The 22333-nt window shown below is 50.0% G+C and overlaps 1 protein-coding gene across 3 annotated transcripts in view; it reads left to right on the forward strand.

Moving 5' to 3' along the window:
• The window catches only part of trappc14 (trafficking protein particle complex subunit 14), a 63555-nt gene that overhangs the window by 27981 nt on the left and 13241 nt on the right, over window positions 1–22333 (forward strand). The window contains exons 2-7 of one of the 3 annotated variants that reach the window (XM_059642694.1): window positions 2495–2590; window positions 11244–11373; window positions 13137–13223; window positions 15089–15209; window positions 16376–16523; window positions 17828–17910. In XM_059642694.1, the coding sequence (XP_059498677.1) occupies window positions 2495–2590; window positions 11244–11373; window positions 13137–13223; window positions 15089–15209; window positions 16376–16523; window positions 17828–17910 (665 nt within the window). Of the gene's footprint in view, window positions 1–2494; window positions 2591–9544; window positions 9760–11243; window positions 11374–13136; window positions 13224–15088; window positions 15210–16375; window positions 16524–17827; window positions 17911–22333 lie in introns of those variants that run through there. The other 2 variants (XM_059642696.1, XM_059642695.1) reach the window with 2 other exon arrangements.

Consider the following 22333-nt stretch of genomic DNA (forward strand, 5'->3'; position numbering starts at 1 on the left):
AGCAGTGGCGTCTGTAATGATTACTGCTTTGCAATCTTGCAGTCTCCAAATTGCAGTGTATGTTCGGGAGTAACCTGATGAGAGTTCTTAATAACAGTGTGAACTTCTGTTCCAGTCAGTGCTGAGAGACTGCTGCAAGCTGCTGATATCCTGGTGCTGCCTTATCCTGTCCACCTGGTTTTCAGACATGACAAAGCAAAACATGGGATTTTGTTTCAAATTGAATAGCTGCTTTTCTTGCCAGCTTTTAAATCTTTCCTACCCTGCAACACATTTTCGACAAGATAGATAAATAATCAAGTGGCTATGATGACATGTCTAACAGATTAAATGTTAATTTGATTATTTCTCCCCCCTCCTTTCACTGTCCTGTCATTCCTATTTTTTCACTCATTCACTGGCTCATTCAGTTTTCTCTCTCTTCATCCCCCTGTCTCTCCCCCAACTCTGCATTCCTCCTCCTCCCCCATCTTTCCCTCTCCTCCTTCTCACCCTCACTTTCTCCTTCTCGCCCCTCCATCCCCACCCTCCCCCTCATCCTCACCCTCCCTCTCTTATCCCTTCCCCACTTCTATTCTTATCCCCCCCCCCCACCGCTGACTCCCATCCCTCCCCTCCATATCCCCCCCCACATCTCCTCCTCCCTGCGCTAACCTTTCTTTCCTTGCCTCTCAGCTCCCCTGTCTGCTGCCGGTAATCCATTGTGGAGCATCCACTGATTCTGGTCCTGGTGGCACTTCACCATTATGGCTGGGACACCTAGAACAGCCTCCCTGTTGTAAAGCCATTTCGAATGCAGGACGCCACATTCACGCCCACGGCTGAACTGACTTATGTATCAAACCTGTTCAATTGGGCTGATTTACAGGCTAGATGGAGGGAGGTTTGGAGTATAGATCACCTGACTCAGTAGCTGGACCCCTGACAATCTGGACAGCACTCCTCCCCAACTCTCTGCTGACAAGTTCCCAATGGGCAGGCAAATCTTTGCCTGCATTATCTCAGTTCTTCAGATTCTCTTGGCTTTTATAACATTTCTCTCCTGAATCCAGCTCTTCCATAAGCCCTTCGCATTTAGAGTCATACAGCATAGAAATAGACTGTTCGGTCCAGCCAGTCCTTGCTGACTATAATCCCCAAACGTGCGTGGTCTAACCAAAGCCCTGTACAATTCAGCAAGACACCTCTGCTGTTGTACCCAAATCCTCTTACTGCAAAGGCTAACATACAGTTTGCTTTCTCTGCTGCCTGCTTGCTTTCAGTGACTGGTGGACAAAGGTCTAGTTGCACCTTCCTCTTTCTCGGTCTATCGCCAGTTGTACAATAATTTGCCTTCCTGTTTTTACTACCAAAGTGGATAACCTCATAGATTCATAAGGCTAGCAATGTGACAGGCTTCCCCTGAGAGAGCCCCATTTCTGCAGTTGCTATCGATTTGTCTTGTGTCGCAGGCCTGTTGGAGAATTTGTTCATTGGTGCAAAGCTGCGAAAGCCGATTGATGGATGAACCCAGGAGTCCAGCGCTACTTATTATGTGGGGCAACATCTTGACGCCTTCCCAAAGTACTTGGCTTGGGTATCAGTCAACTCACAAAACCTCTAGCCTTTCGATCTTGTAGCAATGCTAAAATTACTGTAATATTGAAAAAAAATGGGTCAGGTCAGAAGGTGAAGCACAATGTAGGTGCAGAAACCTTGGATAATTGATAAATTTCTCCCTTCCTGCAATTGGCCACATGTTTGTGTTTTGCCGAATTTGTACACTTGGTGAAAGGCTGTAATCTAGGGCACATATAAATCAGAGACCTAGGGATTCAGGTACATAATTCTTTAAAATTTGCATCACAGGTAGACAGGTTGGTTAAGAAAGCATATAGTACACTTACCTTCATTGCTCAGACCTTTGAGTGTAGGAGTTGGGACATTATGTTGATGTTTTACAGGACTTTGGTGAGTACTTGAGATTTTGTTATTGCAGGTGATTAGCAGCAGGCTATTCAGCCCAACCTCCCTGCTGGTACTTTAATAGATCTATCTGATTAGTCCCACTGTGTTCTTTCTCTTCAGCCCTTTAAATATTAGAATATTGCTGGAAATCGAGCCATGTTGCTTTAAAAGCTTTTTGTCTTGCATTCTTCAGGACAAATGTAAGGATGCCGATTTTTAAATGATCACAACAATTTAACTTTCTGTCCTCCGGGAAAATGCAAGAAGCAGATTTTATCAAATGGTGGAGCAGTTTTGAGGGCATCCTGCTACTTCTAATTTATATGTGTGTTCGTCACGCAATTGTGTGAAATTTAGCATTCTTGCACACTTCCTGATGAATGCAAGATGGAAAGCTTCAGTCGTATTTTCAGCAATATTCAAGGGTTCTGTACTGCAGAGCGATGTCCGAATGTCTTTGACTGATGCCCTTGCTGTGGTGCAGCATTGGCGGTGTGCCTCATGGGAGCTGTGCATCTCAAGAGTTTCTGTTTCTCTTGTTCTCCAGACTACAGTGGAGGAACCGATAATTCACAATGATGAAGTTATCTTTCCGCTGTCGGTGGCCCTGGACAAGCTACCGGTTGGAACCATAAAGGCAAAGGTGAGTGGCTGAATTATCTGCAAGTCAGGTGTGTGTTAGAGCCAGCCTCTCTCGCTGAATGTATGCAGATCTCAAATGCATTCTTCAGAGACACAACTCCTCACTGTTAAAGGGTTGGTTCTGGGTTTGATCTTTCAGGATATATTGCCGCTTGGGCCAATTGCCTTTCTCTCACTTCCAACCTGGCCTACCCCTGAAGCTGCAATTCTTTATATTACCTTCACAACTGTTTACATTTACCAAACAGTCTCGTGCTGAGAACCCCCCATGTTTCCAGTCACTGAGTGCTGGATGTGTATCGCTTGGTCGGTCCTCTACCTCTGTGTCACCTGACGGTCCCACTCAGGACTTGAGTGAAAAAACAGCCACCTAGGGCGCTACCCCAGTTCGGTACTGACAGAGGAGCTGTCCTGCAGAGATGTTAAACTGAGGCCGAGGCCCCCATCCGTCTGCTTGGGTTGGTACAAACCATCCCATGGTTGTTATTCCAAAGAAGAGTTGGCAAAGTGTTGGCTAATACGAATCCCTCAATAAAACTAAATGCCAGGTCATTGTATCTCTTCCGTTGGAGAGAACTTGCCACACACTAGTTGGCTATTTTACCACAGTGATTATGTTTCAAAGATATATTATTGGCTGTGAATGTTTTGGGATTTCCCAAAGTCAAGTGAGGGCAAGAGTTTCTGGATAGCTCTCGATGCGAGACTTGGCGCTGGTCCAGAAACAGTTAATTGTTGGTCGTAATTATTTAATATTGCAAAGATGTTCCATTTGTTTCTTTTCACCCATGCAGCCTTGTTCAGATTGGGTGCACATAACCACTTTGTGCTGCACAGGCTTCAATTGAATGGAGAAACCTGGGTAATTGAGATGATAATACAGAGGTGGTTAAGGAGGCATTTGGCATGCTTGCCTTCATCAGTCAGAGCATTGAGTACAAGAGGTGGGACATCATAGTGGGTACAATTATAACATTTAAAAGACATTTGGATAACTACATGAATAGGAAAGGTTTGGAGGGATATGGGCCAGGAGCAGGCAGGTGGGACTAGTTTAGTTTGGGAACATGGTCGGCACGGGCTGGTTGGGTCGAAGGGTCTGTTTCTGTGCTGTAGGACTCTATGCGCAGCTGTAATGGTCACCATGCTGCAGGAAGAATGGTACTAAACTGGAAGGGGTGCAAAAAGATGATGTGCAAGGGTGCTTCCAGGACTGGAAGGTTTGAGTTGTAAGGAGACGTTGGGACTAGTATTCCTGGAACGTCAGAGGCTGGGCATCGACCTTATCAAGGTTTATAAAATTACAAGGGGCTTAGATAAGGTGAATAGCCAAGGTCTTTACCCCAGGGTAGGGGAATCCAAAACTAGAGGGGCATAGGTTTAAGGTGAGAGGGGAAAGATTTAAAGGGACCTGAGGGTCAACTTTTTCTCTCTCAGGGCGGTACGAGTATGGAATGAGCTGCCAGAGGAAGTGGTGGAGGCTGGTACAATTATGTGTCTCTATGCCTCTCTCTCGCTCTGTCTGTGTGAGTGTCTCTTTCTCTCTCTCTCTCGTGCTCTCTCTCTCTCTCGCGCGCTCTCTCTCTCGCACGCTCTCTCTCTCTCGCGCGCTCTCTCTCTCACTCTCTCTCTCTATCCACCCTGTCAACATATTACATAGTTTTAAAGACCTCCATTACGCTACCCCATAGCCTTTCTTATTCATGAGTAAGCATGTGTAGCCTAAAGGCCCTTACCAGAAAGCCGTACCCATGTATTTTTGGGATTCTCCTCGTGCATCTACCCTGTACCCTCTCCGTTGCTTCTGTAATCTACTCGTCATATGGCACCTAAAATTGCACAGCCAGGATTTGATCCAGGTTTCGCTTTTTCTTTCCATCCTTTCTAGAAATAATATCAAGAGTAAAATGTTGAGTAGATTACTGATCCTCATTGTCTGGGTCTGCCATGAATCAGTGCTCACATCCGTTCAATGGAGGAATCTATAATGCCCCTCAGTGCAGTATAATTTGGATAACTGTGAGGTTGTTCGCTTCGGAAGCAAAAGCAAGAAGGCAGATAATACCTGAATGGCTGTAAATTGGGAGAGGGGGAGTGTGCAGCGGGAGCTGGGAGTCCTTGTGCACCAGCTGCTGAAGGTAAGCATGCAGGTGCAGCTGGTGGTAAAGAAGGCAAATGGTATCTTTGTCTTCATTGTGAGAGATTTCGAGTACAGGAGCAGGGATGTGTTGCTGCAGTTATACAGGGTCTTGTTGAGGCCACACCTGGAATACTGTGTGCAGTTTTGGGCCTCCTTTTCTGAGGAAGGATGCTCTCCCTGTCGAGGGAGTGCAGCGAAGGGTTACCTTGCTGATTCCGGGGATGGCAGGTCTGACGTATGAGGGGAGTTTGACTAGGTTGGGATTGTTTTCACTGGAGTTCAGATGAATGAGGGGGGCTCTCATAGAGACTTGCACAATTCTAACAGGACTGGACAGGGTAGATGCAGGGAGGATGTTCCCGATGGTGGGTGTGTAGAGAACCAGGGGTCACAGTTTGAGGATTTGGGGTAGACCATTTAGTACGGGGATGAGGAGACATTTCTTCACCCAAACAGTGGTGAGCCTGTGGAATTCATTAGCACAGGAAAGTAGTTGATTCCAAAACATAGAACGTATTCGAGAGCTGGCTAGATATATCACTTGGGGCAGGTGGGATCAAAAGTAGTGGGGAGAAAGCAGGATTAGGCTGTTGAGTTGGATGATCAGCCGTGATGAAGAAGAATGGCAGAGCAGTCTCGAAGGGCTGAGGCCTCCTCCTGCTCCTATGTTGAATTGTGGGTGGAACTAGCAGTCTTGCCATCTCAGTGAGACTCTACTTCCTGCTCCCTTCATAGGGGGATTAAGATTGAGAAACACACCAGCCATGATTGAATGATGGAGCTGACTTGGTGGGCTGAATGGCCTAATTCTGTTCCTATATAGAGCCACACAACATGGAAACCGACCCTTCACCCAACCAGTCCACGTCAAACATAATCCCAAACTAAACTAGTCCCACTTGCCTGGTCCTGGCCCAAATCCCTCCAAACCTTTCCCATTCACGTACTTATCCAAATGTCTTTTACACATTGTAACTCTACCCACATCTACCACTCCCTCAGGAAGCTCATTCCACACACGAACCACATTGTGTGAAAAAAAAAAATTGCCCCTCATGTCTGTCTTAAATCTCACCAGAAGAGTCCTCACCAACATCCTGTACAACCTCAACATGACACCCCAACTCCTGTACTTAAAGATCTGAGCAATGAAGGCAAGCATGCTAAACGCCTTTTCAACTACTGTCTACCCATGACGCAAATTTCAAAGAATTATGTATCTGAAATCCGAACGTATCAACTGGCTGAGTGGGAAATCCAAATGTACCCATCAGACAAATGCAAAAGGGGCATGCCAACACTGTGTGAAAATAAGGGCCGTGAGGGTGACTGAGGTGTTAACGAACTCTTAATGCTGTCACGGTAACTGCCCACTCCGCCATGACTGGTGTACAGCGGCAGTATTGTGTACCATCTACCAGCAACTCATCGAGACCGCACCTCTACCTCCAAGCAGGACAAGGGCAACTGATGCCTGGGAATGCCAATTCCTGCATGTTCCCCTGTGAGGCCCACGGCGATTCCCAACTGGAAAATATATCACCGTTTCTTCATCGTCAATGGTTCCGAATCCTGGAACTTCCTCCCTGACAGCCTTGTACCTCTCCCTGTACACGGTGAACTGCAGTGATTCGAGAAGGTGGGTCACTAGCACCTTCTCCAGGGCAGCTAGAGCTGAGTAGCAAATGCCAGCCGAGCTGGCAATACCCACACCCTCCGAGAGAACAAATGCAAGTGGGTTTTCTCCTTTCCTGGCCTTGCTGGGCAATTGAATGCTGCAGTTTTGAAAGCAGTACCAAACCTGGAAAAACAATTCACAGCCTCATCACACGGCCGCAGAACTCTGGGGATAGGCACTCCCTCTAAAACGACCTGTCGTCTCGAGCCTGCCCATCTCAGTCCTTGTTTGTTTGATCTTATTTAGCTTAGATTTCCCTTTTTCAGATTTTTAATCCCAATTTTTAGTACTGCAGCCCTCTCGACCTCAATGGGTTTGAAACATTAATCTTCGCTGCAGGCAGACAAGCTTCACCTGGCAGGGCGTCTCAGCAGTTACTGGGAGCATGTTGATTACAGGCACCAACCCTGTTGATTATAGCATGACACGAGAGAACATTGAAATCTTGCAGGATAGTATTCCTCCTTGGCTGTAGAAGCTGTGCAGTCTGACACAACCTGCTGGCTCTGATCCCTATCATTCACGTTCGAGTCTTGTTTAAATGTAACCGGTCTTTAAGAATTTTTTTTTCATGAGAGTCACAGAGTCATACAGCATGGAAACAGACCCTTTGGCCCAACCAGTCCGTGCTGAATATAATCCCAAACTAAACTAGTCCCACTTCCCCGTGCTTGGCCCATATCCCTCCAAACCTTTCTTATTCACATATTTGTCTAACTTCTAAACGTTGTGATTGTCCCTGTACCCACCACTTCCTCTGGAACTTCATTCTGCACACTGTGTAAAAATAAATTGCCCCCAAGACTTGCCATTCACTTTATCTATACCCCTCATGATTTTATAAACCTCTACTAGGTCAGCACTCAACTTCCTAAACTCTAGTGAAAAATGTCTCAGCCTCGCCGACCTCTCCTTATAACTCAAACACTCCATACCCAGCAACATCCTGGTAAATCTCTTCAGAACCCCCTGTACCTTAATAATATCCTTCCTATAACAGGGCAACCAGAATTGGACACAGTACTCCAGAAGAAGCCTCACCAACATCCTGTACAACCTCAACATGACGTCCCAACTCCTGTACTCAAAGGTCTGAGCAATGAAGGCGAGTGTGCTAAACACCTTCTTAACCCCCCTGTCTATCTGTCAGGCAAACTTCAAAGAATTATATACCTGAACCCCCTAGGTCTCTCTGTTCTACAGATCTGCCCAGGAGCCTACCATTAACTGTGTAGGTCCTGCCCTTGTTTGTTTAACCAAAGTGCTAAGCCTTATCCAAATTAAACTCCCATCTGCCACTCTTCAGCCCATTGACCCAATTGATGAGGATCTCTTTGTAATCTTAGCTAAATTTTTTTTTGTTTCACTCTTTTCCTGTTGTGAGAAGAGAAAAAAGTGTCATTGGGGCTGGTCTGGGTGAGAATTTAAACAGTGGAGTCGCCAGGAACAAGTCCAGCCCGAGGTGGCACTGATAAGCCATCCCTAATGATGCGGGGTCTCAGTCTGAGCGTAGGCAGGAGAAAAGCAATGTGACTTCAGGCTAAACACTGGGTGGAGCTGGAGGAGCACAGTGGGCCAGGCACCATCAGAGGAGCAGGAAAGCTGACGTTTTGGGATGGGACCCTTCTTCAAAAAGGGTCCTGACCCGAAATGTCAGCTTTCCTGCTCCTCTGATGCTGCCTGGCCTGCTGTGCTCCTCCAGTTCCACAGTGTGTGTTATCTCTGACTCCAGCATCAGTAGTTCTTACTATCTCTGAGTGACTTCAGTCTTACCAGTGCCCACTGTGGAGGCTAGATTGAAAAAACTAAGTACAAGCCTGACCAAGCTCAACAATTCTACTTTAAGAACTGACAGGAACTAATGATCTTTCAGGTCTCATGCCTGGGATGCCCTCTTTGAGGTTGGTGCAGAAACCAGAGAGGGATTGGAATGAGCCACTGTTTGCGTTAAAAAACAAAAACTCCAAATGCTGGAGGAACTCCATAGGTCTGGCAGCATCTGTGGTGAGAAAGCAGAGCTAATGTTTCGAGTCCAGCGACCCTTCTTCAGAAAAGCGGTGCTGAAGAAAGGACACTGTGCCTCAAACAAGCGGGAGGAAATGGCCAAGTGGTATTATCGCTGGAGCAGATAACATTCTGGGGACCTGAGTTCGAATCCTACCTCGGCTGATGGTGGAATTTGAATCCAGTAAATATCTGGAATTAAGAATCTAATGACGACCATGAATCCATTGTCGATTGTTGGAAAAACCCATCTGGATCAGTATGGCCCTTTAGGGAAGGAAACTGCCATCTTACCTGAGATAACAAAGTGTGGAGCTGGATGAACACAGCAGGCCAAGCAGCATCTTAGGAGCACAAAAGCTGTGTTCATCCAGCTCCACACTTTATTATCTTGGATTCTCCAGCATCTGCAGGTCCCATTGTCTCTTACATCCTTACATCTTCTGGTCTACATGTGACTCCAGACCCACAGCAATGTGTTTGACTCTTAACTGTCCTCTGGGCAATTAGGGATGGGCAATAAATGCTGCCTGGCCAGGGACGCCCTCATTCCATGAATGAATAAAGGAGACGTTAATCTGTTTCTGTCTTCACAGATGCTGCCGGACCTGCTGAGGTCCTCCAGTGATTTCTGTGTTTGTTTCAGACACCCAGCATCCACAGTTTTTGCTTGTATTTTGCCTGATTTCCCTCACCTCTCTTTTCAACATCTGATTCCTTGTCATGGGTGGGTGCGACCTTCCAAGCTGGTCAAAGTAAAGTGTGATGTTGCATTTCTATAGTGCCCTTCATGGCAACGCAACAGCCAGTGAAGTGCTTTTGCAGTGTTGACGTTATTGTAATGAAGGAAGTCTGCTTTTCCAGTTTGTGCACAGCAAGATGCCACAAGCAGCAATGAGGGAATCATTAGAATCACTTCAGTGTGGGAGCAGGCCATTTGGTTCATTGAGGCCATACTCACCCTTTGAAGATTGCGAACAAGTAATCACGCTCGATTAGCCCACTCCCATCAATGGTGTTTGATCATGTGAACTGCAGATGTTTTTCTGTCAAGCTCTCAGGACCCCTGACAGGAGCTGGGCTCCTGCAATTTTTTTTATATAGGGGCAAGGACTGCCGGTTCATGTTGGGGCCCGAGGAGCCAGCCTTCCACAATCGGGATCTGAGTCGAATATCGCTTTTCAACACGCAGCTGCACGTCTTCAGTCCGCAGCTAGAGATGTGGGTTTGCTCCCTTTCTAAAGGTCCATCTGGTTTTCGGACGCGGTTACAGAGGCTGGCCCTGGCCAGGGAGCAGTTGCAAACACAAGGTTTTAGCTGCCTGGTGTTCACCTCCGCAAACATCCAAGTGAGTCATGGAGCCAGGGCCACAGTCGCACACCTGCCCAGCTGTTTATTGATACAGAACCACTGTGTTTTTATAGGACACAGTGTGCAGCATTGTTCACTCTCCCCGTTGCTAGTTAGCCCAGTCAGTGGCTGTGTCATCACTGCTCTCTGCACACTCCCACTTGCCTCCTGATGCACCCTGCCTCATCTCCGGCTCCTTTCACCTTTAGCAATGGCTGTGTATTGAGGGCTCCTCTCCTGCCACTCGTTCAGATCATACCGCTCTCACCACCTTCTATGGCAACCCCTTGCATACCCTCTAATTTTCCCCCTCACCCCCTTCCCCTCACTTACAGCCCTAACCCCCTCTCTACCCCTCCCCTTTCTCTTTCTCTCTCTCTCTCTCTCTCTCTCTCACTCTCTCCCCTCCCCTCTCTTTCACTCTCCTCTACGCCTCTCTCTCACTCACTGTCTCACCCCTCTGTGCCCTCTCTTACCTGTGTCTTGCTCTCTCTCCCCCGCCCCCACCTCTCTCTCTCTCCCCCGCCCCCACCTCTCTCTCTCTCCCCCGCCCCCACCTCTCTCTCTCTCCCCCGCCCCCACCTCTCTCTCTCTCCCCCGCCCCCACCTCTCTCTCTCTCCCCCGCCCCCACCTCTCTCTCTCTCCCCCGCCCCCACCTCTCTCTCTCTCCCCCGCCCCCACCTCTCTCTCTTGCCCCCGCCCCCACCTCTCACTCTCGCCCCCCGCCCCCACCTCTCACTCTCGCCCCCGCCCCCACCTCTCTCTCTCGCCCCCGCCCCCACCTCTCTCTCTCGCCCCCGCCCCCACCTCTCTCTCTCGCCCCCGCCCCCACCTCTCTCTCTCGCCCCCGCCCCCACCTCTCTCTCTCGCCCCCGCCCCCACCTCTCTCTCTCTCCCCCGCCCCCACCTCTCTCTCTCTCTCCCCCGCCCCCACCTCTCTCTCTCTCTCCCCCGCCCCCACCTCTCTCTCTCTCTCCCCCGCCCCCACCTCTCTCTCTCTCTCTCCCCCGCCCCCACCTCTCTCTCTCTCTCTCCCCCGCCCCCACCTCTCTCTCTCTCTCTCCCCCGCCCCCACCTCTCTCTCTCTCTCTCCCCCGCCCCCACCTCTCTCTCTCTCTCTCCCCCGCCCCCACCTCTCTCTCTCTCTCTCCCCCGCCCCCACCTCTCTCTCTCTCTCTCCCCCGCCCCCACCTCTCTCTCTCTCTCTCCCCCGCCCCCACCTCTCTCTCTCTCTCTCCCCCGCCCCCACCTCTCTCTCTCTCTCTCCCCCGCCCCCACCTCTCTCTCTCTCTCTCTCTCTCTCTCTCTGCCACCGCCCCCACCTCCCCCTCTCTCTCTCCCCCGCCCCCACCCCACATGTCGTTTCCCCCCCGCACCCAACACCCCATCTTTATCTGCTCTTCCCTCCCCCGCAGTCTCCGTGCTGCCGCTGTGTTCCTGTGCGATGCTGCAGCCTCACAGAACCATCTCCTTGATTGCAGATCATTGTGACGGTATGGAAGAGAGACCAAGAGAAAGCTGAGGTGAGGGAACATGGCTACCTGACTATCCTGCAGAACCGCAACCCCTCCCAAATCTTCCGGGAAGACCAGACCGGCTTTAAAGCTCAAGGTATGACTGAGAGACCGGCCATATGACACTGTAATGGCAGTGACCTAAGGGCTTCCCTGAGCCCCAACTACATTTAGATATCCACACAGACACAGTGTCATTCAGCTACATTCCTTGTAGTATAACTAACCTCCAGTCCTTCTGACATCTCTCTGTATCTCACAACTCACTGACCTTGTGTCCTCTCTCTATTCTTTAGATTTGGTCTTCTGTGACCTCCTGATGACCAATTAAACTTGTATCGAGCCCTACCCTTGTTGCAGGGCGGAGTCGGATTTTGCCACCCTGGACCTTATATAAGCCACTTGTTTCCTGAATGTCACTGGTGACATGATCTGGTTTGCTCGCTGCAAAATTAATGGTGTAACTAGAGGATTTCATCATATAGTCCATGCTGAGAAATGCAGAGTATGTCTGCTTGGAATGGACATTATGAAATTGTGCATGTGTCTGGAAGCTATGTCTAGTCACAGCAATGGTCAGTCTCTGCTGTTGACATCCATGTTCAAAGTTGTACTCAGGGTCTTCAGAGAAAGACGAAATGGAGGACAGGATGTTCTAAGTGTTCTTCTGTTGCCGTACTTGCCCCTGAACGTGACCCCTATCCTTTCCATCCCTTCCTCCCCTCACTCCCTTGCGGTGCTCGTCCTCCTTCTGAATGCTTGCTCTCACCACCCCACTGTGCTGGCTGTCCTCCCACCCACCCCCTTACATGCTGGCTTCTCCGCACACCCCCCCCCCCCCCCCACACAAATCCCAGTGCACTGGCTCTCTTCACCCACCCCCTCACACACTGGCTCTCTACTGTCCTCCTAACAAGCTAGCTCTCTCTCCCTCGCCATGTGCTGACTCTCTTTCCCCCATCTCAAGCTTGTGTTACCTATCCTGCTCCCTTCCTTTGTAGCCCTGTGTGGAATGTGGTTAGAAAGTGCTGCTGTGAAGCACTTTGGGATGTTTCACTTCATCGCAGGCACCACCTGTGTGTGAATGGGGTTGTTTCCAATGTTAAGCTTGGTGCTGTCTGACCCATTGTGCCCCATCCCTCCTCCCAGAGCCTCCACACTACTGCCTGTCTACAGAGGGCCTCCATTCAAGTTCACTGCGTCTGCCACACCTGACTGGGCAGATTTTGGTGTAAACAAGCAAAATACCTTCTCTCGGAAATCACAAACCTTCACACATGCCAGCATGCAGGCTCAGCTTTACCAAACACACTTTGGGTTTATAAATGGAAAACCTGGCCGTATAGAATGTGAGAATAGCATCAAACGGAGATGTGCTGCCACAGTTTTACAACCTGCACCCAGAAGGAAGGTGCATGGACATTTCAAAAAGGTAGACAATTTGTATTGCAGGAAGAGAGGGGGAAGCCTGAACTCTGGCTCCCTTTGAGATTTGGCATTCGTGCATGTGTTCAGATGAGTGCAAAGCTAATCCATACGAAGCATGTCTTTCTTTCTCCCCAGTTTTACTCAAATAGAGAAACAAGTAGAGAGAGAGAGATTGTGCACAGCTTTATAGAATGTGCTGCCTGGGCCTCGATTATAGTCACTTCTGAATACCAGACTTCAGGGAAACAGTGAAGTCTTAGAAAGGCTGCAGAGGAAGTTTACCAGGCACGAGGGTGTTCAGCTTTGAGGAGAGGTCGAGAAATTGTGGGCGGTTCTTGTTGGAGCAGAGATTGTCGAGAAGGTCTAACAGGGGCTTTTAAGGTTTTGACTAGATTTGGAAAAATCTTCATGCATCCTTTGCTCTGCCTGCAGTGAGTACGTTGCTGACTGTGCTCCCACCTCCAACGGTGAAGTGTCGACAACTTAATGTCTCGGGCAAACAGCTGACTGTTCTCAAAGGTAATGACGTCAATCGGCTCTGCAGGGTTTGTTGCTCCAGCTTTGCAGAAACATCCCCTCAAACACAGGAGGAGGGCAGACCATGCGTGAAGTATCAGGCAGCATCCGAGCCAGGATGTCACAATCATAATCTTCCGCACTGCTATGACCAAATCCATTCAAAGCAATCAGTGTTTCAAACATCACAAACCTGTGCCCTAGTTTCTGTGCCATAACCTTCAGAGTGTAGTCAGAGGAAGTCTGATTTGTCATTGACTTTCTAGATCCTGAATCTGACACTGAGTATTCGGACTAATGGAGTCCAGGTTCCCACTCCTTTAAAACCACACCCTGCCCCTTTACTGTGATCCTATATCCCTCTAACATCTTCGACGTGTCTACACTGTTCTCCATAACTACTAACTAACAACTCACCTAACAATAACGCAGTCACTGACACAATCATTTACCTCAGCCCCACTTGCCTGGATGAGGGCAGCTCCAACAACTGCTTATTTGGTGCATAATTAACCAAAAGCGAGCTCTGGAAGTATTGCGAGTGAGCAGTGTTAACGTCAGTAACCGCAAGGTGCCGCGCTGCCATCGGACGGGCAGTCCAGTACTTTTGAGTGTTTGCCTTCTTCATCTCATTACCTCGGGAAATAATTTTCAGTTTGAGGCCTGCAGTCCTGAAAAGATGTTTTCCCTGGAGTGTATGAATATTGGAACATTCGTCTGCTCCAGCCTGTTCCACTGTTCGTTAGGATCCAGGCCAGTGCTCGACCTAACCCCATGTACCCACCGTGGCCCCCATCCCTGTTATCACCTTCAATAAGCAGCAAAATCTGTCAGTCTCGGGTTTAAAATCAGCTACAGATCCAGTTCTTATTGCCACTTGCGGAAAACCCCTCCAAATGTCTACCCCTCTTTGTGGTTTCTAATCTCACTCTTGAAAGGTTTGGCTCTAATTTCTGGAACCTGTCCTCAGCCTCCGCTCTTCCAAGCCCGCCCGAAAGAGTTTTGTCCTATCCGGCCAGTCTGCTCCCCTTAATATCTCAAAAAACTTCAGTCAAATCAGCCCTTAACTTGCTAAATTCCAGATACACAACCCTAGATTGTGTGATTGAACTGCAGCGTGGTTTAGCGACTTGCAGTGCTCAGTTGGAGATGATGTTGGTCTTATTCCTACCCCGCACCCAGCAATCCTGATGATCCAACGTCCCGCTGTCCACTGACCTGACCCCCGGACAAAGTAGCTGCTCCCGCGTTCAGAGAAAGGTGCAAAAATTCTTCAGGGTCAGCGCTGTGAGAGGTTTCTTCCCCTCACTGGGGGCGAGCAGGAGTTGGGTGGGGAAAGGTGCAAAGATTCTTCAGGGTCAGCGCTGTGAGAGGTTTCTTCCCCTCGCTGGGGGAAAGCAGGAGCTGGGTGGGGAAAGGTGCAAAAATTCTTCAGGGTCAGCACTGTGAGAGGTTTCTTCCCCTCGCTGGGGGCGAGCAGGAGCTGGGTGGGGAAAAGTGCAAAGATTCTTCAGGGTCAGCGCTGTGAGAGGTTTCTTCCCCTCGCTGGGGGCGAGCAGGAGCTGGGTGGGAGATTGTGCGCACAGCTGCCTCTCAGAATAAGAACTGGGCCATTTGGGGACCCAGACGGTGACAAATCTCTTTGCGCGGAAGATGTTAGGGTTGCTCTGTCACTTTTCAGGGTCAGTATTTGGTGGGGGTGGGTAAGGTGAAATCGAAGTGATGGAGCTGACTCTGAGCCAGGTGGTTCCCCCCACCCCCACCCACGTGGCTGCTGTTTGCTCGGTTGGTGACTGGACTGGAACTGTGCGTGGGGCAGTGCCGTTCACGGTCTCATGCTGACGTTTCTCTTCCTCCCCCTCTGACAGTGTTAAACACCTCCTCGCAGGAGGAGCTGTCCATTCGGGATGTCCGGATTTTGCCAAACTTCAATGCTAGCTATTTGCCCATGATGCCTGACGGCTCGGTGCTGCTGGTAGACAATGTCTGGTGAGAGCTGCTCCTCATTTAGAGACTAGTACGGGACTGGAGAAATGGGTGGGTTGGACACGTGGCTCCCCCCCGACAGGGGGCTTGTACTTCAGCGGCTGGGCGGTGTAAGTCAGAGAGACGTAGAGTCAAACAGCATGGAAACAGACCCTTCGACCCAACCATCAACCCAAACCCAAACTAAACTAGCCCCCACCTGCCTGCTCCTGGCCCCTATTTCTCCAAACCTTTCACGTTCATGCACCTATCCAAATGTCTTTTAGACGTTGTAACTGTACCCACATCCTCCACTTCCTCAGGAAGTTCATTCCACACAGAATCAACTCTCTGTGTAAAAAACATATCCCTCTAAACCCTTCCTATCCATGTCCCAATCCAGATGCCTTTTAAATGCTGTAACTGTACCAGCCTCCACCCACTTCCTCTGGCAACCCATTCCATACACACACCACCCTCTGTGTGAAAAAGTTACCCTCAGGGCCCTTTTAAATCTTTCCCCTCCCACCTTAAACCTGTGCCCCTCTAGTTTTGGACACCCCCACCCTGGGGGAAAGACCTTGGATATTCACCATATCCATGCCCCTCATGGTTTTATAAACCTCTATAAGGTCACTCCTCAGCCCCTGACACTCCAGGGAAAATAGCCCCAGCCTATTCAGTCTCTCCCTGTAGCTCAAACCCTCCAACCCCGGCAATATCCTTGTAAATCTTTTTTGTACCTTGAGTGGGGTGAAACCGATCATTAATGGGGGAGGAGTGACTCTCTGCTCTGTATCCTAACCCGCACCAAGTCCTGTTTGCTGCTCACCCTTTTCTGTTGCCACTGATCTATGCTGGCTGCCAATCCCACAGCACTGCTGTTTTAAAATTCACGCCCCCTTTTGAGATTCTGCATTCCAACCTGTTGCCCTTCTCCTAATTCTAATTGCTGACCCATTGGCGGCCGTGCCTCCTCCTTGCTGAACCTGTCCGGCTGTCCTTTCCCCTTTGTGACTGCCCTAGAAAGCCAGCCTGGTCTGGTGGCCTGGTCTGAAGGTTTATTGTAGAGAGTGTCCCAGGGAGGGAGGAGCACTTAACGCTGCCTGTTTATGTCGGTATTTCTCCGCGTTGGACTCTCTCTGACGGTGTGTCTCTTGCTGATTTCCTCCTTCCTCCGATAACCACAGCCACCAGTCAGGCGATGTGTCTGTGGCGTCCTTCTGTAGGATGAGCGGTAACTGCAGCCGCCTCCCGACCAAGCTCAGCGCCCTGGAGGAGCAGGCTTTTCTCTTCCAGATGCAGGTGAACGAGAGACCGCAGCCAGACACCAAGGAGGTACGGCGTGCACTGCAACTTGGAAACGTGAAATCCCCACGCTGCCTTAAGAAGCTGTTTGACCGATTTGAGTATTCACTGACCCTCTGAATGGCATCCCACCCAGACCCTGTAAGCCTGCATTTCCCACTGCCAATCCACCCTAACCCGCACATCCCTGGGCACTATGGGACAATTTAGCACGGCCAACCCACCCTAACCTGCACATCCCTGGACACTACGGGACAATTTAGCACGGCCAATCCACCCTAACCCGCACACCCCTGGGCACTATGGGACAATTTAGCATGGCCAATCCACCCTAACCCGCACATCTTTGAACTACGGAAGGAAACCGCAGCACCCGGAGGAAACCCACGCAGAGACGTGGTGAATGTGTAAACTCCACACAGACAGACACCAGAGGGTCCCTGTCACTCTGAGGCAGCAGTGCTAACCACCCAGCCAGGCTGCTGAGGCACAGGAACAGGTGAAAGCCTCAGTCCCTCAAACATGTTGTGCAGTTCCATTTCTAACCGCCCTTGGGATGTAAAGCGGCAGCTTGCTGCCCGTTCTTCATTGTGCCCTAAGAAGCTGGTGAGCTGCAATCTGTCAGATGTGGGCTTTGGGCTATGATGTATCTGTGAGCTACCTCCACAGCCTTGCCTTGGCTCCATATCATTAAGGCAAACGTCATATCCATCCCAGATTTGGCTTGGCCCAGGGCTCAAGGGAGTCAGTCTCAGAGCATCTTGCACCAAACTTACATTCAGTTGCCATGTGTGATAGTTGCCGTCTAAAAACTTTTATGATCTTGCTGCTTGTGGGAACAATACGATGTTCAATCGTTATTTTTTCCCCCTTTGGTTTGATCCTGATTTGGCTCTGGGTTTTAATCGGCTTCGTTTGTTTTTCCTCAGGGCTCACATGATCTGGTGGTGTTCACATTGTGTGTGTGTGCACGTGAGAGAGAGAAATGGTGTTGTGTTTAATTGTTGCCACTCTATGCGTTGTTACTTTCTGTGTGTGTGCACGCACATTGTTACTGCGTGCGTGTGTGTATATATATGTGGTGGGGTGTGGAGGGTGGGTGTGTGGTGGGGGGGTGGGGTGTGGAGGGTGTGCAGGGAGCAGGCTTAATAGAGAAGGTAGCCTGTCCCAGCTACCAGAAAAGCTGATCAGCGTGAAACCAACAGACTTTTGCTCTGTCTGTATGTAACAACATTGGGCTCGCTGTTGGACATTCCTGGATTGAGGCTAACTTTGTAATGTCAGCTTTGAGGGCAATAATTTGTTCCTTTCCCCTCTCCCTCCCTCTCAATTAGGGCCTGGAAGTGCCGCTGACTGCAGTAGTGTGCTGGTCTACAGCTAACCTGCCCCCGGACAACAAGATCTACACACACTACAGGTGGGCATCGGCCATTGCCATCACAGTCAGTCATCCTTCACTCAGTAACCCGTGCGCATTGCCCCACACGCTTACTGATTTATCGTTTTGTCACTATGTCAACATTTTAAATACACGCAAGAACCAGGAACAGGAGCATGCAGTTCGGCCCATTGATACTGCTCCGCCATCCAAATCCACCCTCCTATCTGCATGTCCCTGGAAATCCCAAAACTCTGCCAATCCCAGCCTTAAATAAATCCAACAAGGGGGTTCTTGGGGGGAGAGAATTCCAAAGATTCACCTCCCTCTGAATGAAGACATTCCTCCTCGTCCCAGTCGGCTCAATAGATTGAAGATGGCACCAACACTATGCGGCTCTTTGCAAGCTCCCTACAGCAGATCTTATTCTCACATTTCTTACAACTGTCCTGTGTTTTAAACCTAAATTCCAAGTCTGTAAAAATGATGAATAATGTTCTTATCCTTGTGTGCCTCACTCTGCCTAAACACCCTACAATCTGTGTGACCTTGCCTACTATGAGCTGCCTGTACTGCTCACAAAACAAGGCCTTTCACTGTACTTAGGTACAGCTAATACAATCAAATTGATCAGCTCCTTATCCTCGACCAGTGGAAATAATCTCTATGTCGACCCTGTCAAACCCCTTCAGGACCTTCCAATGAGATCACCTGACCAGAATATCGACGCATTTTACTCAGCTCTCCCAGCCATCCCAGGAAGCAAGTGGTTGCTGTGCCACCACCTTCCTGGGATTTCGAGACCGGAGCTGTTCCTTGGGCTGCAACCCCCTTTTGCAATAAACACGAACCAGCTTTACTTACTCCCAGGTCGTGCGGGTAAATGGCTGTAAGTTGTGGATCAGGCCCTTGCCAGAAAGGTTTAGGAAACCCACCCCTCCCTGCCTTTCATTTTAAAATCATCTCCTCAGTTGGGGGGATCGTTTGTGAGGTTAGCAGTTTATTAGCCGTCCCTTATTTTCCCTGGAGAAGGTGGGGGTGAGCTGCCTTCTTGAACCGCTGCAGTCCCTTGTAGTCTTGGGACACCCACGCAGTGCCCCTCAGGGAGGGAATTCCAGGGATTCTGACCCAGTAACACTGAAGGAACGGCCGATATGTTTCCAAGTCAGGATGGGGAGGGGCTCAGAGGGGAATGTGCAGGGGGTGGTGTTCCCCTGTGCCTGCTGCCCCTTGTCCTTCTGGATGGAAGTGGGTCACGGGTTCGGAAGGTGCTGCCTGAGGATCTTTGATGAGTTTCTGCAGAGCACCCTGTAGATGGTACACACTGCTGCGACTGAGTGTCGGTGGGTTGGGGCGGGGGGAGGGGGTGGGATGTCTGTGGATGTGGTGCCAATTGAGTGGGGGCTGCTTTGTCTTGGAGGGTGTCAAGCTTCCTGAGTGTTGTTGGAGCTGCCCCCATCCAGGGCAAATAGGAGGGTATTCCCTCACCCTCCGGACTATAGATGGTGGGACAGGCTTTGGGGAGTCAGGAGGGGAGTTACTCGCCGCAGTATTCCGAGCCTCTGACCTGCTCTTTTAGCCGCTGTGTTTGTCTGGCTGATCTACAACAGTGACCTTCACCTCAACAACAAAAGAAAGAATTGTTGGAAAAACTCAACAGGGTCTGGCAGCATCTGTGCAGAAAGAGTCAATGCTTTGAGTCCAGGGAGCCTTTGTAAGAACAGGAGTGTTCTGAAGAAGGGTGAGTGGACCTGAAACGTTAGCTGTGCTTTCTCTCTGCAGATGCCGCCAGACCTGCTGGGTTTGTCCAGCAATTTCTGCTTCTGTTTCAGACCCTCAGCATGCGCAGTCGGGTTTACTTTGTGACTTGTACCAGCTAGTTCTGGCCATCGGACGTGGTTAAAGTTCGCCACCCTGTGGTTGGCTGTGGATGAGCAGCTATCGTTTACATTGCATGAGAATGGGAAGCAAGTCATGGGTTAGAGTCACAGAGCAGCACAGCACGGAGACAGACCCTTCGGCCCAACAAGTCCATGCCGACCATGTATCCTAAATTAATCCAGTCCCATTTTCCAGCATTTGGCCCATGTCCATCTAAACACTTCCTAGTCATATATCCATCCAGATGTCTTTTAAATATTGTAACTGTACCAGCCCCCACCACTTCCTCTGGCAGCTCATTCTGTACATGCAGCACCCTCTGCATGAAAGTGTTAGCCCGCTCAGAACCCTTCCCCTCTCACCTTAAACCTATGCCTCTCCAATTTTTGACTCCTATCTCTGGGGAAAGGACCTTGTCTACTCACCCTATCCATGCCCCTCATGATTTTATAAACCTCTGTAATGTCACCCCTCAGCCTCCGACACTCCAAGGAAAATAGCCCCGGCCTATTCAGCCTCTCCCGGTAGCTCAAACCCTCGAACCCCGGCAACATCCTTGTAAACTTTTGCTGAGCCCTTTCAAGTTTCACATCATCCTTCCTGTAGCAGGAAGACCAGAATTGAACGCAGTATTCCAATAGTGGCCCTGACCAATGTCCTGTATAGCTGCAACATGACCCTCCCAACTCCTGCACTCAACACACTGACCAATAAAGGGGAGCGTCCCAAACGCCGCCTTCAGTCCACTGTGACTGTACTTTCAAGGAACTATGAACCTGCGCTCCAGGGTCTCTTTGCCTGGCAACACTCCCCAGAGACTGTCGGTCAGCAGCAGGGGGAGTGGATTACTATCTGCCTGGTATTAGAGTATGGTGACCCAACACAGGTGGCAGAGAGTGCGGTGTGGCAGCAGCCCTTCGTATACATGCTGGGCACCGCACGGCTTTGCTCATGGAACACTCCAAAGGCGTTTGTGGTACGTGCAGTGCTCCGGGATGTTGAAGAAGCAATAGGGGGCTTAGGAACACTGCAGGAGGAGGAAGGGGCTGGATAGCCTCTCGAGCCCATTGTACAATCTGCTCTGCTCACTGCTGACTCTGTATCTTCGTGCCATCTACACACTCTGACTCTCTAACCCCCCGCCTGCAACAAATAAAGGTGAAACGCTGACATGAAATATTTAACCGATACCCCACCCCCAACGCCAGCCCCCATCCAAGCTGCCACACCTGTTTGGAAAGGGAGAGCTTTCCAGCTTTCCATCTCACTTTGTGCAGCTCCGCGGCTGGGAATACTGTGGCAAGTAACTCCCCTCCTGACTCTCCCGAAGACTGTCCCACCATCTACAAGGCACATGTCAGGAGGGTGAGGGAACGCTCCCCACTTGCCCCTGGATGGGGGCAGCTCCGACAACACTCAAGAAGCTCAACACCATCCAGGGACAAAGCAGCCACCACTCGATTGGCACCACATCCACAAACATCCCACTCCCTTCCCCGCCGACGCTCAGCCGCAGCAGTGTGTACCATCTACAAGATGCTCTGCAGAAACTCACCAAAGACCCTCAGGCAGCACCTTCTGAATCCGCGACCCACTTCCATCTGGAAGGACAAGGGGCAACAGGTACATGGGAACACCACCCCCCTGCACATTCCCCTCCAACCCCCTCACCATCCTGACTTGGACATACATCACCGTTCCTTCAGTGTCCCTGGGTCAGAATCCTGTAACTCTCTCCCTAACGACACTGTTTGGGTGTCCCTGTAGCACACGGACTGCAGTGGTTCAAGAAGGCAGCACACACCCCCCCCCCCCCCCCCCCCCCCGCCCCCCCACACACCTTGAGGGAAAATAGGGATGGGCCCAGCCGCCAAAGCCTATAAAATATCCTAAACTCTTCCCGCATCAAAGAAAATAGTTTTCCTCTGTCAACTCAATCAATTTCTTTAATTACCTTACCGCTGCTAATTGGATGGACCCTTAATCTTTGATGCTGTTGCTTCATAAATACAAGGGGTCACTGTTTTAAAATCCGCGAGTCGCCTGTTTAAAACGAAGAAGGGGAGAATTCTCCTAAAAACCGAGTGAATAGTGAGATGCTGGAAGTCAGGAGAAAAAACGGTAGTTGCTGGAAAAGCTTAGCGGGTCTGGCAGCACCTGTGGAGAGGAATCAGAGTCGGCATTTCGGCTTGAGTGACCCTTCCTCAGAATGCTTCTGTTGAGGGCTGAGTGCATTGGGAAGAAATTACTGAGGAGGCAGACAAAGTGGTATCCTGGTGTTGTTATTTTTAAGGCAGCAACTCGTACAATTCCTGTCCAGTGGGAGGTTGGGGGATGGAGCTAGGATGTTGCAGGGATGTAGATTCGAGGTTACAGTCAGATCAACCTTGATCTTATTGAGCGGTAAAGCAAACTCGAGGGGCTGAATGGCCACCATCTGATTTGTGCGTATAGATGCGTTCTGTTTTTTTTTGAGTGCGGTGGGTTCTGTTTGTTTGGGTGCAACACAAAGCAGAGGTAAGTCGCGGCAGTTCAGGCGTGTCTCCTTCCATGTGACGCCCCTTTCGCCTTCGCTCCTTCA

Source organism: Stegostoma tigrinum, chromosome 45, assembly GCF_030684315.1.
Source record: "Stegostoma tigrinum isolate sSteTig4 chromosome 45, sSteTig4.hap1, whole genome shotgun sequence".
Lineage (NCBI taxonomy): Eukaryota > Metazoa > Chordata > Chondrichthyes > Orectolobiformes > Stegostomatidae > Stegostoma > Stegostoma tigrinum.